The sequence below is a fragment of the Equus asinus genome, chromosome 4, assembly GCF_041296235.1.
Source record: "Equus asinus isolate D_3611 breed Donkey chromosome 4, EquAss-T2T_v2, whole genome shotgun sequence".
NCBI classification, from domain to species: domain Eukaryota; kingdom Metazoa; phylum Chordata; class Mammalia; order Perissodactyla; family Equidae; genus Equus; species Equus asinus.
This window is the reverse complement of record NC_091793.1, coordinates 131,907,370-131,923,400: the sequence shown is the minus strand read 5'-3', so window position 1 is coordinate 131,923,400 and position 16,031 is coordinate 131,907,370. Positions and strand designations below refer to the sequence as shown.

Below are 16,031 nucleotides of genomic sequence, written 5' to 3'. Positions count from 1 at the left end.
TTGCAGCTTTGCAAATTAATTTTTGCATGGTGTTGGATCTTATTTACAATCGAAATGTGAACTCTAAAAGATACATTACTTTTCCTATAGGGGAAAAATGAAGTTTTCCAAAGCAGATTTGGTGATAGTCCCTCATTGTCATCTAAGCATTCTGGTTTTATTTCTTTTGCATTGATCTAACTTATGTAAAGTATAACATCTGAATGAGGCTTTTAAACCTTGAGCTAAGCCTTTTAGAGATACATTAGCGTCTTCAATTGTAATTAATCAACACTAAGGCTATTATTAAGCAGAAACTTGTATTTGAATATTTGTTTTACCTCTGTCCTCATAATAATCAGCAATTCGAGCTCACCCTCACAACAGTCTTTGGGACATAGTTACTTGGATATATTGCATTTACTTTAAACTCACCCAGAATGATATTGATTTTCTCAGTCCTGTCAGTGTTTCTGGGGTTCTATTGTCACTTGATTGAGAAGTCAGAATTTAGTCCTAATGCTTTCCTCACTTTTATCCCCTATATTCAATCTGCTGCCAAGTCTTTGTGCTCTTTCTTTGAACTATTCCTGTTGATCCGCTTCCTTTTTGTGTTACTAAAATCCATTCTTGGGCACTCAGGGCCCCAGGCCTTAACTAATCTGTTAGCTCCTAACTGGTTTCCCACCCTGTTTTCTTCCTCTTACAATCGGCCCTGCATAACCTCTCCGATTAAATTTCCCATACTTAAATTTAGTATTTTGACACCTCTGCTCGAGACCCTGAATGGCTCCCTGCTCATCACTGTTGAAGAGGTTCCAGCTGAATCACTTCACACTCTGTGCCCAAGGTGCTCTAAATCCTCTCTTCTTTTCTCTAATCTCATGTCTCACTATGTACAGTTACTGGCTTGTGGGTGGTGGGCTCTAAGAGTTCTTTTACCAGTGGGTTATTTGGAAGTTAGAATTAATTTTTTATGTAGAAATAATTCTTTAAGATCTGTCGTTGAGTTCCTAAGCCATAATTCAAAGACCTGTGTATCCTAATGTAGCTGATTTCTGGGCTCTGGGAGCCAGGAGCCATGTCAAATAGGGAAGCCAGAGACCCACGGACTGTGTTCTCCTTCTTTCCTAAGCACAGGGTCACCAGCACTAGGCAGAACTGATGGTGGTTTTTTGTGTATAAAGGTGGTCTTTAGCATTTGATTTCTCTTAACTGTCTTCCAGGTCCTAGTGTTTCTGTCCCCAGACTCTTAGGCATGGAGAGCTATTCCAAACTAAATAATGCATTAATTAATTCAGTAATTATGTTGTTTGCTTACTAAAATAACAATAGTTGCTTTTTATTGGTCACTTTTGCATGTGATTTTTCTAATCCTTACAACAGTCTTGCATGGTACATTAAAGTTACTTGCATTTAATAGATGAATACATTGAGGCTGGGTGCACTTCGTACATTTTTTTTCTTTCTTCTAATCCTTTAAGACTCACCTCAGATATGTAACCTCTGCCACAAAGTATTTTCTCTCTCCTTCGGACAACCTTCTGCTTCACAGATCCTCAGTTTCCTCATCTGAAAACAGATAATGGTGATAGCGCTCAAATTTAATTCACAATATTCTGGGGTCTCACTTGAGAAAATACACGGGAAAGTGCTGTGGAAATGTTTGAACACTTTATAAATAGTATATTGCTATCACTTCCTGATGCCCCACAAGCATTTATTACCTCCGTCATGTATTTGTTAGGACACATTGTACATAGAGATGAAGTGTCATTGATACCAGATTAAATTCTTTTGTATGTGAATATTTGGTCTTCTCTCCAAAAAGCCGACGTTCCTGGAGGGTAAGGGCCATGTTACATGCTTTCGGAAAAGAAAAGAAAGAATTCGAAAGAAAACCTCACTCTTTTTCCTGTTTAGCATCCTTTGAGGCTTTATGCTAGGTATGTACCGGTAGATGCTTCATACGATTTTGCATGGTTCAATTAAACTAGCAAATTCACACTTTTCTAGCTTGTATTTTCTTTTCCACTAAAAGTAAATATATTATTTACTCAGCTTTTGGATCCATCTATTACATATCTCTTCTTGTAAAAATGCAGGGTTCCCAAGAGCTGGGCCTTTGTCTTTTGCTCTGTTGTATCCTTAATGCCTTTCACGTGGGAGGTGCTCCGTAAAATTTTGTTGAAGGAAGGAATGAATGAATGAACCCAATACTGGTGAGAAAGTCAAATTTCCACCTGTATCTCTGGATTGAGGACCAGAAAATGGCTCTTGTCAGGATTATGGGGTCAAGGCTCACATTTCAGAGTAGTTGAGTCCCTCAGTGCCTACAAGGCTCTTTTTTTCCCCCTATTTTTGGGGCTGTGGCCTTGAATAATTGAGGATGCTGACAGCCTACTCTCCCAATGGGTGGGGGATGAAGGGACTAGAATTAAAGTAGGCTGCAGTCACATCATAGTATTAATAACAACTTGATTGATTATTACTGTATATCAGGCCCTGTTCTAAATGCTTTACCTGTACAATTATTCAGTTCTCTCCGGTATCCTATGAAGCAGGTGTCATTATGTCCTTACTGTACAAGTGGGAAGATGGAAGCACAGAAAGTTAAAACAAATTATCTGAGACCACAGAGCAATTTAATGTAGAGACATGACTGAAACCCAGAAATCAGGCTCTGGGCTTATTCTCTCTCCACTGTGCTAACCTGTCTCCCTGATTAAATAGAGGTCATTTTAAAACAACAGTGTTGGTGTACTTACATGTTTTTTTCTTTTTTTCTGGAGCCAAGTAATTTTCTGTAGTTCTTCTGTTGTGACTTTAAGGTATGAAGGTTCTGGCCTCTTCCTTTCTCTCGGGGATGTGGTTCAGTGATAGACAGCCTGCATTTGCTGTCTGACTGCAACGTGTTAGCAGTTAATTATTTATAGTGCTCCTTGAAGCTGATGTGGTGCTTTCCTCACTCTGCATTTACAAAGAAAGAACGGCCTGTTGAAACCCACTGAAATGAACATGTCATGAAACCCTCAGATTACAAGTTGACCTGTATTTTAGGCTTCATGAGTTTGAGGTTGTGCAATGGTTATGGGTTATATTGTGTCAGAATTACTATATACCACATCAGGAAAAGAACTAAGTTTATGAAGAATATCAGTTTCTCTGTTCATTTTATTTTTGTCCTTTTCACATAGGGTGTCTAGCCCGCCAATCCAAGTTATTTTAATTCAAGGGATAGTGCTAAAAATAGGAGATCAACTTTATGACAAATTAATTGAATAAATACATTTACAAGTACCATTACCCCAGCAATGGCAGAATTTGGGTCCTCTTCACTCAAAGTGTTTATGAAATGGTTTGGGGGATTGGAGAAATTAGGGAATTCACCTGTTTTCTTCCCTGAGACTCAGTATCCAAGGTTTTTAGTTGTAATGTAACTATTGCACTAAGACTAGTTTTTTGTTTTTCTTTTTTTAGTGGAAGCTCATGCTGACTTTGCAGGACATCTTTGTAGGGGTGGCCTTTAAATGAAACATGGTGTATCAAAGAGGCCAGCACGTGCGAGGGATGCAGAGTAAATGTTAAATTCATAAATTTATAAACTGCTGAATTATGTAGTTCCGAAATGGGTAATATAGAGGAGAGCTAGATTCATTCTGTGCAGAGCCAATAGGATCCGGGTGAGGTGGTGTGAATCCATGGGCAGACAGGAAAGGCACTGGCAGAGAGAACCTCAAATGCACTAGATTACAGTGCCCAGGTCTTAGAAAGAATCTCTGTCAGAATCTGGCAGTGGAGAGAAAAATGGATATTTTAGGGCTAGACTCTCAGTGAGCCAAAATGGGACTGTATCTGTGTTCCAACAGGAAAAGCCCTGTTTCTTTAGATGGAGGCCAAGTGGAGCCAAAGGAAATAGCTTATCGTGGGTCCAGATGGTAGAAATAGTGTGGACTGGCCAGAAAATCAGAGATGGCGAGGGGCAGCCCCAGAAAAGGGACACAAGGTGTAAGCTGTGCCCCTAGGAGCTTAAGAAGTATCTAGGAGAAAAATGCTCACTGTTCATTTAACAAATATTTATGAATACCTACTGTGTACTGTGTACTGTTGCAGACACTGGGGATAAAATAGTGAACAAAACAGATGAAAATCCCTGCCCTTGTGAAGCTTACATTCTTTTTTTTTCCCTTTCAATTTTATTTAGGTATAATTGACAAATACACTCTACTCTCTATGCTACACTTCTGCTCTGTTTCTAAGAGTTTGACTTTTTTTAAGATTCTACATATAAATGATACAATGCAGTGTTTGTCTTTCTCTGTCTGACTTATTTCACTTAGCATAATTGCCCTCAAGGTCCATTTATATTGTCGCAAATAGTAGGATTTCCTTCTTTCTCATGGCTAGATAATATTCCATTGTATATATATAATAAATCTTCTTTATCCATTCATCCATTGATGGACACTTGGTTGTTTCCATATCTTGGCTATTGTGAATGATGCTGAAATGAACATGGAAGTGCAGATATCTCTTTGAGATCCTGTTTTCACTTCCTTTGGATATATACCCATAAATGAGATTGCTGGATCATATGGTAGTTTTATTTTTCACTTTTTGAGGAAGATCTATACTGTTTTCCATAGTGGCTATACCAATTTACGTTCCCACCAACAGTGCGCAAGAATCCTCTTTTCTCCACATCCTCTCCAACACTTGTTATCTCTTGTCTTATTGATAATAGCCATCCTAACAGATATGAGGTGATATCTCACTGTGGTTTTGATTTGATTTTCTTGATGATTAGTGATCTTGAGCACCTTCTCATGTACCTGATGGCCATTTGTATGTCTTCTTTGGCAAAGTATTTACTCAGTTCCTCTGCCCATTTTTTAACTGGATTGTTTCTTTTTTGCTATTGAATTGTTTGAGTTCTTTATATTTTATATTTTGGATATTAACCACTTATCAGACATATGATTTTGCAAATATTTTCTTCCATTCAGTAGGTTGCCTTTTCATTTGTGTTGATGGTTTCCTTTGCTGTGCAGAAGCTTTTTAGTTTGATGTAGTCTCATTGCTTACTTGCCTTTGTTGCCTGTGCTTTTGATGTTAAGTCCAAAAATTCATCCCCACAACTGATGTCCAGGAGCTTGCCTCCTATGTTTTCTTCTAGAAGTTTTATGGTTTTAGTGCTTAGTTTCAAGTCTTTAATCCATTTTGAGTTGCTTTTTGTATACGGTATAAGACGTCGTCCAGTTTCATTCTTTTGCATATGGCTGTCTGGTTTTCCCAACACCATTTATTGAAGAGACTGTCCTCTCTTCAAGCTTACATTCTTGTTGGGGGAAGTACACAATAACCAAACAAATAAGTACATGGTACTGTGCGGTACATCAGATCATAATAATTGCTATTGAGAAAAATACAGCAAGAAAGGAGAGATGGGGAAAGCTGGGGTGCTGCAGGTTTAAATATGATGGCCACTGTGTTTAAGTGAGGAGATGATATTTGAGCAAGCTTTTGAAAAAGACAGTAAAGTTTTTTTCAAGAGTTAGGTTCCTATGCTAAGGAAATTGAGCAAGTGAACTTGTTCTCAATGGTATATTTTAACTATGTTTAGCATGTGTCAAAATTTTGTGTCCTGCTATTTTAAAATTTAGTTGCAGCAGGAAATAAATACATGTGTGGGGAGAAGGAGAAGAGGATGACATTTCTGAAGGTGGGGTGTCTGGTAATGGAGAGACCTAAAATGGATGGTAGAGAAATCCCCTTCTCCTTAACTGCTAGGAGAAGTTGTGCCGAGTGAAATTGAGGGCCACAGGTGTGTGATGGTCTTTGCCGTCGTGTGACCTCAGTCTATAGAAATTGTTTCTGACATCATCAGTTGACAGTAGAATAATAGGTTTTGACAGCAGAAGATTATGATATGGTCAGGCTTTAATAAATGCTCCTCAAGGCTTTATATCTGGGAAGCTTAAACCTGATTCCTCCCGTTGTAGCGCTAATGCTTTGCGCCTGTCTGTCTCTTGCAGCTTTGTAGGAAGCCAACCTCAGAGAGGCAGACGGGATGGCTAGCTCAGCCCGGGAGCATCTGCTTTTTGTGCGGCGTCGAAATCCCCAGATGCGGTACACACTGAGCCCAGAGAACCTCCAGAGCCTGGCCGCCCAGAGCTCCATGCCCGAGAACATGACCCTACAGCGGGCCAACAGCGACACGGACCTGGTGACTTCTGAGAGCCGCTCCAGCTTGACTGCCAGCATGTACGAGTACACGCTGGGGCAGGCCCAGAACCTCATTATCTTCTGGGACATCAAAGAGGAGGTGGACCCCAGTGACTGGATTGGTCTCTACCACATAGGTGAGTCAGGTGAAATGGACCTGCCTGTGACTCAAGAGCATCCCCTTTTACTCTGATGTCATACTATTCTGTATTTTCTCCTGGAAAAAAAAAATCACACACACAAGTAAGCATAGCAAGACTCTGGGAATTTTCCTTTCTTCTTTGAGAGTGAAAGAGTCAACAGTTACAAACACCTTTGCTGATATGAATTTTGTGGTTACGTTTCTGCTCTGATTAAATGCCAGAACCTGCAGATTTTACAGTATTTTCTTTTTAAAACTTCTCTTTGCCCTTGATCAGTAGTCCTATTCTGGAAAGAGGTGCTTATTAACGTTTACTTATATTTTTACACTGATGAGAAAGATATCTTAGATTTAGATAACTGATGTGAAAAAATGTTCTGTATTTTCTAAAGGTTGAACTTCATTAAGAACACCTTGCAGTCTAAGGTATCTTTTCATTTGAAAATTCCTTGATGTGTCCTGGATCAATTAGATGAAGAAAGTGTCGTATTTTCCTAACAAATAAGTTAGAAATAGATCGCTATTTGTTTTAATAAAAATGTCCCAGTTCTGTGTGGCTAATTTGCATCAGTTATTCAAAGGTGAGTGAATGATGAATATGCATCCCAGAAAATACAGAGTCTGCTTTATTTGAAAGCCAAAGTCAAAACCTACTAGTCAACCATGAAGAAAATCTAAATCCAACCTGATAATGAAATCTAGCATTCCCCAAAGTTGGAGAGCTTTTTAACGGAATGAAGGGAATTCCTTTCAAAGTTTAACATCAGATATGTTATTAGAAAGACATCGTTGGTTTCAATGCTGATCATAAACCAAGCAGCCCCTTCCCCCCTTTTTAATGAATAAATTAGCAGGAAAAACAGACCCATCGTTTATGGCAGTGCTGCTCAGTCAGGGACGATTTTCCTCCCTAAGGGACATTTGGCCATGTCTGGAGACGTTTTTGGTTGTCACAACTGGATAGGGGATGGGAGACCAGGGATGCTGCTAAGCATCCCACAATATGCAGGACAGCCTCCCACAGTAATTATCTATCCCCAAATGCCAACAGTTCCGCCGTTGAGAAACCCTGTTTTGAAGCAAAGTAATATTCTTGCTGAAATTTTATTAAAATGTTAAACCCACTGTACTTTATGTTTCTCTGGGACCCAGAATTTATTTTATGTTGACTAACATAAAGTTGGTTCGTATTTACCTTCGTAGCTCGTAATGTTTAGTCATGCTGGATAGCAAGAAATCTAAAATGACAAAAAAAAAAAAAATCAATGAATTCTTCTCTTTTTTTCTCTCATGACAGCAAAGGGGGAAAAGTCTTCAGAGTTTAGCATTTTCCCCAAGTTTATTTAAATATATATTAAAAGTGAGGAAGTGCTTAATATGAGACAACAAATAGACTGTGTTTTTCTTAAATGCTTTTTATGTGATATTTCTTTGGGACACAATCAATTTTACTTTCTTGATTGAAGAAAGTAATTTTTGTATGAATAACTTAATCTGTAAAATGCCGGAATCACTTAAGACAGTAATGCCTATTACTTCATACTTTTTTCCCTGACTTTCTTCCGGTTTCTCCATCTCACTTGTTATATTTCCCTTTCTAAATGTATTCAGGAAGGAACTCAAGTATTCAAAGCTGAGTTTATCTTATCTCCAAGTGATGAAAACCACAAAATCTTGGTGTTCTTATATTTTACTTTCTAGAGGGAACAATATAGGTCAAAGTTCTAAATCTGGAATTAACCCAAGGATATAGCTAGGAAAGTAGAATTAGGAAATAAATCTCTTTAGAAAAATACTAACTCTTCCTCAGTCTATTTCAAGAGGCTTCTGTATCTTTCTCACATAGCATTGTATCTTGGCTTTGTTGTATGTAATGTCATTTCTTTTCCCCTTTGGCCAATTTCAACATTTTCTCTTTATCTTGGTTTTTAGCAGTTTGTCTACGATGTACCTAGGTGTGATTTTCTTTCTGTTTATCCTAGTTGGAATTCTCTGAGCTTCATAAGTAAATGTTTTTGATGAAATTTTTGGCCATTGTTTCTTCAAATACTTTTTCTATCTATTTTCACTTTCTTCTTCTTTTTCTGAGACTCCGGTTACACATATGTTACATCATTTCATGTTGTTCTACAAGGCCCTGAGGCTCTGGTTAATTTTCCTTAAATCTCTTTGATATTCAGATTTGTTAATTATCAGTCTTCAAGTTCACTGACTTTTTCTTTTCAGCTTCATTCTGCTATCAGTCTCATCCAATGGATTTTTAAAATTTCAGTTGACTTCTCATGTATGGAATTTGCATTTCTCTTTAAAAAAAAATTTTTTTTTTCTCCCCAAAGCCCCAGTGCATACTTGTATATTCTAGTTGTAGATCCTTCTAGTTCTTCTATGTGAGTCACCACTGCATAGCATAGCAACTGATAGGTGAGTGGTGTGGTTCCATGACCAGGAACCAAACTTGGGCCGCCAAAGAGGTGAGAGCACTGAACTTTAACCACTAGGCCATCAAGGCAGGCTCTGCGTTTCTCTTTTTATAGTTTTCATTTCTCTTATGAGATTCTCTATATGTTAACTCGTTCAGACCACATTTTTTAATTGAATTAATTACAGTTGCTTTAAATTCTCTGCTACATCCAATATCTGGGCCACCTAAGGAGCAGTTTTTATTGTCTGTTTTCCTCTTGGCCATAGATCCCATTTTCCTGTTTCTTTGCATATCTAGCAATTTTTTTTCTTTTACATTGGACACTGAAGATTCTATGTTGTAGAAATTCTGAGTTCTGTGGAATAATTTTATTTGAATGTTAATTTTTATTCTAGGAGGCAGATTTATTTCCTTGTACTTGCTAGGTGTGATTTTTACACTTTGTTAGGATGGATCCATGGAAAGCCCAGTGTAGTTCCCCAGCACTTCTGACTTGATGGGATTCAGCCTCCAAGTTTGGTCTTGCCTGTGAATTTTGTTAGGGCTTGGTTTGGGGCTTTGTTAGGTGGGTCTATGGTAGACCTTACTCTAGGACTTTGCACTTATTCCTGAGTAGTGGCGTTTCTGAGGTCTTAGCTGGAGGCCCAGAATGTTAACCAGATCTCGCCGCTCTGGCTGGGCTGTAACTCTGGGGTTCTCCAGCATGGTTGACCTCTAGCAACATCACTGTACTCTCAGCCCTGTAGCAGCTGCTCTCTGGAAAGCCTTGGTAGTCTCACCCTGCACATGTGTAGCCCAGACTTTAGCCAAGGCCTGTAGGGGATCCCTGTGTCCACTTTTGGCCTTCACTCTTGCATAGTTCTTTCTTTCCAGTGCCCTGCCTTGAGATTCCAGTCACTTTGGTTGACTCACACGCTGATCTCTGCCTCCCCAGCTCATTAGAACTGCCCTGGACCCCGGCCTCCCTGCACTGTGCTCAGAAAATCATCCCCTGGCTGAGATCTGGGTGGTCATAGAGCCACCTCATAAGTTTCTCTTCTCTCTGGGATTTTAGTCTTATACCACCTCTTGTGCAATGTCTGAAAACCACTGCCTCCTACTTTTACAGTTGTTTACATTAGGAAGAATAGTCTGGAACTAATTACTTCAGTATGACCTGAAGCAGAAGTTCCTCCCATGCTTTTGATTTAGGGTAGGCAGTAAGAGGTTCCACTTAATTCTCCCATGTAGCATTTGCAGAGAATTCTGAATAAAACTGATGGTTTGAGGCCCATGTGTTCGTCAGTTTTTCTTAGTGTATTTTCTGATTGTTTCTGATCCCTAGCAGGGAAGAGGCGTGAGGAACTGGCACCCCTAGACCTCTCAAGGGATTGAGATGAACACAGACTAACATTCACGAATGAAAATAGCGCACAGGTAGAATGAGGTACTTGGTGTTCTCAGACATGTTGTTGGTTTTGGCAGGTTTTCCACAATGAATAATTTTAAAAGGCATCTAGAATATTAAATATGGTTCACTTATATAGTTGCAGGGTCGTGGCTGTTTAAAAGGCTTATCTGGGACCTCAAAATGAGTGAGCAGAGGCCCTGGCTTTAAGCAGAGACAGCCATTTATCTCCTGAGGTTGAGTCAGGCTGTTCTGACCACTAGACTGGAGGCAGCCTCGCTTCTGTGGGGACTTTGCCCTTCCACATGGAGAGAGATGGGTGACAGCACTGTAGTCTTTGACTGACAGCCATTTCTTGATCCCTTCTTCCTGATGGGGTTGAGGGTGGGCAGCAAGCCCTTGATCCCCAGCCTCAGGAAAGGTCTAGACCTACATGGGAATTCAAATAGTGAGTAGTCTAGGAGAGGGCATGAGACCCAGTTCTGGCCAGTGAGATGGAAGGGGAGACTTAGGGGGACTTCCTTTTCCAATGAAAAGCCAGAGCTTCATGGAGAGAGAGTCTTTAAACCTCCCCTTCTCTTGTACTTGGGATTCTGGTGAAAGGATGTGTAATCTTGAGTTGTTGCATCCGTTTAGCAACCATAGGCATCAATCAAGAAGATAAAAAGCTAAGGACAGCAGAGCAGAAAGATAGTCCAGACTTCTTGGTATATAAAAAAAGTCTCCCCCCTTTGTTTAAGTCATCATTTCTTTCTTGTATGAGCATTTATTCCTAACAGAGCCTCTGGGGTGGCCATAAAGATGGGAAAAGGAAAGGAGAGACACAAGTGCTTTTAAAGGCAGGTGAAGACTGAGTGGGCCACTTCAGGAGTTGCCGCTCCAGGGAGAGTGCTTGGGCTGCTTTAGTATAGGTAAAAGCCACTAGGTTATTTTTATAAGAAGTAACAAAAATTGAAGAGAGTAACCCCAAGCCCTGGAAATTTTTGAAAGTTTAACAAGACCAGGAAAGTGATGGGAAGAATCTTTCAAATGAGTAATTAGTAACTTGAAAATATGCAAAAGAGTTTTCGTGTACATCATTAAGTGAAGGTTGGTGAGGTGATATGTTTGGAGAAGACCTGAGAGAAAAGAGGAAATGCAAGGCTAGGATGGGGAAAAGAATCTCAGGGTCCAGGTTGTGTTGTACTTTAAGGCTATAATGGCTAAACAGGAATATGCATAATAAATTATCTCAGGCTCTGGGAAGTAGATGCGCTGAGAATCCAGGTTTCATGACAGTATGTCAGGAAAGTCTTCAGGTTTCTATACCTCTTGGTAGGAAGCAGCCGCTCCCCACCAGTTGTGTCCCAGGAGCCGGACTGTTTCCTAGCAACGTCTGGTTTTATTTGTGGAACAGAGAGATGGTCTCTATAGAAATAAGTCCCGAAGGGGAGGGATTTGGGCGGAACACCGGGCTGGCGAGGTGTGGCCTGTTGGCACACTCTGCATCTTGATTGTGTTTCTCTTGGCTTACATTTTCTTCCTCTCTAGAAGTGTGGTTAGTTTTGTTTGGCTAATTGTTAATAATGTTTTGCACTGTACAACTCACTCCAGATGACTTATAGCACTGTGAATCTGGAGGGAAAATATATTCTCCTGAATCAGGAAAATAAATCTTTCTTTAGGCAGTTTAGGCTGTAGGGGAGAAAGACTTTTCCTCTACCTAAATGTGGGTTCGTCTGGCCGGAGAACGAGTTAAATTCACATGAAACAGAATAGCAAGAGAAAATTGAACAAAGCTTTATGAGGACCATGGCCTGGGGCCTTTCTTCCCAAAGGAAGAAAGGGCACCGAAGAAGTGGGGTGCACATAGTGGTTATATACCCCCAAACAGGATATTTCACATATGATTGAAATGTCCCTCCCACAATAGTCACAAGATTGCCCTGTCAGCACAGAGCTTGATGGACACAGCAGGTAGTGGGTCTGCTATCTCAGAGGGCTTGTAGCAGGAGGCAAGTCTATTGTCTCGAGCTGGACGGTCACAGGTGAGCGCAGCAATCAGTTCCTAGCCTAAGGAAAGATGCTTAATCCTTAAGGAAATCCTAAGGAAATCCCAACGTTGGGAGGGGGAGGGAAGTCAGTTACAGGAGGTTACCAGACAAGCACAATAAACAAATGCAGATTTAAGTCCTTGCCTTCCCCATTGATTAAGAGTTTCTAGAGACAAGGTCATCTCCCCTTCTTCCAGGTACAGAGGGAGATATCTTTACAGATGGAGAGTTCTTTTACAATGTAAATGTCTCTTGCAAAGAGTAAGTAAATTCTACTTTTCAGTTGCTTTCCTGTCTGCAAAGTAACTAGCCTCAAATAATCATCATGCCAAAGAGACATATCTTGGGGTGGCCAAATCCAGGTCCCCACAAGGCAGTATGTAGATCCTACTGGGAATACAAAGAAAAAAAGTTGAAAATATCAAGGCACCACTTAGAGACACTTTGGATACGAACTTGGTTCTCAAAACAGATGCTAATTACATCTTCTCCCTTCAGGAAGTTTCACATACATCCTGAGATTTCCGGAGAGGATCACAGTGTAGCTATAGCCCTGAATCTCCAAATTACAACAGTTAATACCTTGCGGATGGTTTTCAAAAATCGCTAAGTTTATAATTTATGGTTGGTCTCCAAAATTGGAATCGACCCCTCACAAGTTTAACCGTGCTGCTCGCTGCCTCCTCCTAAGCTCTCTAAATGAAAAGAGCCAAATGCTCATCTCGTGTAGAAACACGTAGGGGGCCCAGCTCACACAGCTTTTCACGAACAGCCAAGTGGATGCCTTGGAAAGAGGAGGCAGAGCATATTAAATTCGTTTCAGGTTCACTAATTCTCCTTAGCCTTTCGGTTTGTGCGTATTTTTCTGGCTATTCAAAAGAAAAACACTTCAAAAGGCTGAATTTCCTTTTTCTCATTTGCAGGCCACTTTAGGTACCTGAACAGAGCTAGGAAAATGCATGTTATGAACATTTTTAAGGGTCTGCTGTGCTGTGCTGTCCAGGAGTGCTACTCAAAGCGCTGATCTACCAACCATTTGTTACTGATCTGTGACTAGATAAGAAACTTTCTCCAGGGTGTAAATCAGTGTAACTGTTTCCTTCACTGAGAAAATCTTGCTATTAAAAAAAAAATTCTCTTAAGCTAAATAATGGGCTTATTGAGGTAGATGTTTCATAGTCTGGCTCAAGCTTCTTACCTTGCCATGGACCAGTGACTAGCAGTTGACCAGAATCTGTCTGGACCACACTGAGTATACCTCTCATGTCCATCTGTTGATGAGCTCTTCAAAGACGAAGGGCAGAACAACTGTATATTGACTCTGTCTTAAAAAAATATCATGGCTTATGTATTATGATGTTTCTCAGATTTCTTTGCAATTGGATGGTAAAATAAAGTAAGATTGCAACAGTCAGCCAAAGCATTAGGATCATGAATTTTAGAGCTCTGATCCCAATGTTTAAGCTGATGTTTTATGGATAAAAAAGACTGAGGTCCAGAATGGTGATGCCATGCAGCTAGTTGAAGGCCGTCAAGGCTGGAGCTCACATGTTCTGTGTCTCAGTCTTCATTTCTTCCCCTCTGTGTTGAAAAATATAGTCTAGTGTTTTCTAGCCTTTAGTTATTCACTCAGCACCTTCTAGATTTTTACAGTATTGGATTATCACCTGTACTCTTAATATTTTTCTGTAAACCATCTGATTAAAACAAAACAAGCTGGTTATCTATCCTGACCTTGTTCTAAGCAATGAGGTCGGGGAGAGTTTTGCTGTGTTAGTTGTATTTCTTTCTAACATGGATTAACTCTTCAAAAATAGCTTTTGTCGATGAACCACCCAGGATCATTCCATGCAGTGCGCTTTGAGAAATTCTGAGGTCATCAGTGGTTAAGAGCACAGGCTCTGTCGTCAAATAGACAAGTCAATTCAAATCCTAGCTTGGATGAATTATATAATCTTTTAAAACCTCATTTTCCTCATCTGTAAAAAAAAAAAAGACTAAGAAAAGTACGAATATCATGAGAATTAAATGCGATAATGTGTGTAAAGCTCTCAGCAAGATGCCTGGGCTCGTTGTAAGGTCCTGCTGATTATAAACTCTCATCATTATTTTGGCTACTGTTAATGATAGTGAAGTCATTTTCCTGGTAGTATAAAGCTTCAGCACAAACTTACCACTAAATCAGTCCACGAGAAGGGATTTCCAGATTGAAGTGACATACTAGGACAATTCTGCTTATAGAAAACAAAAGCCATTCCTTTGAAACTGAACTCTAGGAATTATACAAAGCACTAAAAATATGAATGCTAAATAAGGCAGTATTTTAATTTGAGTATTATGTAGGTTCTAAACCAACATGCTTTCCAAAGTGATGGAAAAGTTGCCGTTTAATCTGAAATTCAATCAAATGGAACAAAGAATTTATGTATAAGGTATTCAGTTTCCAGAATAGCTATCAAATAGTTGAGTGCCTATTCTTAAGCTCTTTTTGTATTTTTACATGATTACTGCCAAAGAGATATTATTTAAGGTCATGTCTTTACATTTTAAAAAATGCTCTTAGAAAATAAGAGGTTTGAACGTGACGTTATTTCTTGGAGCAACTTAACTCTAAATTACTTTTTGTTACTTAGTAGTATCAGTCAGAACAGGTCAGATGCTGCAGTAATTAACTAACCCTGAATCCTCAGTGGCTTACCAGAACAAAAGATGATTTGTTGCTAATGCTGCCTGTCTAGCATGGGTTGGCAGGGGGCTTGAATTGTACTGTAATTTAGGGATGCAGTCTCACAACCCTCTTGGTTTTTACCATATTGGAATATTAAAGGCTGACCCACCTTGTCATTATAGCATCTGTAACACAGGGCCTCTCAGGCAGGTGTGAAGGGAAGAGAACTGGAGATTCTTTCGCCAGCTCTTAAATGCTTTGGCCCCAAGGCGACACATTTCACTTCTACTCAGAGTTGATCATTCAGCATTAGTCCCATGATCTGCCTCACTACAAGGGGACTAGGCAATGGGGGGAAGCTCCTGGGTAATTAGTGAGCAGTCAAGGTCTCTGCCATTAGTAGATATGTCTTGCTCATGTGGGGACCTGGAATTGGCCACCCCAAGATATGTCTCTTTGGCATCAGGATTATTTGAGGCTGATTGCTTTTGATAAACTGGGACAGGGAAGGAGGCTCTGAGGAATGGAACTTGCCCTTTGTTAGGACACATTTACATTTGTAAGGTAAATCTCTATCTGTAAAAGGTGCCTCCCTCTCTGTACCAGGAAGAAGAAAGGAGATGACCTTCTCTCTAAAAACTCTTAATCAATACCAAAGGCAAGGACTTAAATCTGCATGTTATTGTGCTAGTCTGGTAACCTCCTGTAACTGACTTCCCTCCCCTTCCCGACATTGGCGTCTCCTTAAAGATTAAGCATCTTTCTTTGGGCTGGGAACCGATTGCGGCGCTCATCTGTGACTCCCCCCACCAGCCTGAGGCAACACACCTGCCACCCCGAGCGTTCACTGGGACAGCAGAGCTATCTGTCGTTTCCATCAAGCGCTGTGCCGACAGGGCAATCTTGTGACTATTGTGGGAGGGACATTTCAGTCACATGTGAAACACCCTGTTTGGGGGTATATAACCACTATGTGTACCCCACTTCTTCGGTGCCCTTTCTTCCTTTGGGAAGAAAGGCCCCAGGCCATGGTTCCTCATAAAGCCTTGTTTAATTTTCTCTTGCTATTCTGTCTCATGTGAATTTAATTCGTTCTCCGGCCAGACGAACCCACATTTGGGGAGAGGAAAAGTCCTCCTCCCCTACACTCACAGCATCTCTGGTCCTCTGATCTG

At 40.2% G+C, this 16,031-nt stretch overlaps 1 protein-coding gene across 4 annotated transcripts in view; it reads left to right on the top strand.

Moving 5' to 3' along the window:
- Window positions 1–16,031, top strand: part of HECW2 (HECT, C2 and WW domain containing E3 ubiquitin protein ligase 2) — a 380,997-nt gene that overhangs the window by 151,855 nt on the left and 213,111 nt on the right. For all 4 annotated transcript variants that reach the window (XR_011502957.1, XM_014835216.3, XM_070508281.1 and 1 more), the window contains exon 2: window positions 6,015–6,341. Coding sequence is in view for 3 of the 4 variants with exons in the window: in XM_014835216.3 (XP_014690702.1) it covers window positions 6,050–6,341 (292 nt within the window). In the remaining variant the exon portion in view is untranslated. The remainder of the gene's footprint in view (window positions 1–6,014; window positions 6,342–16,031) is intronic.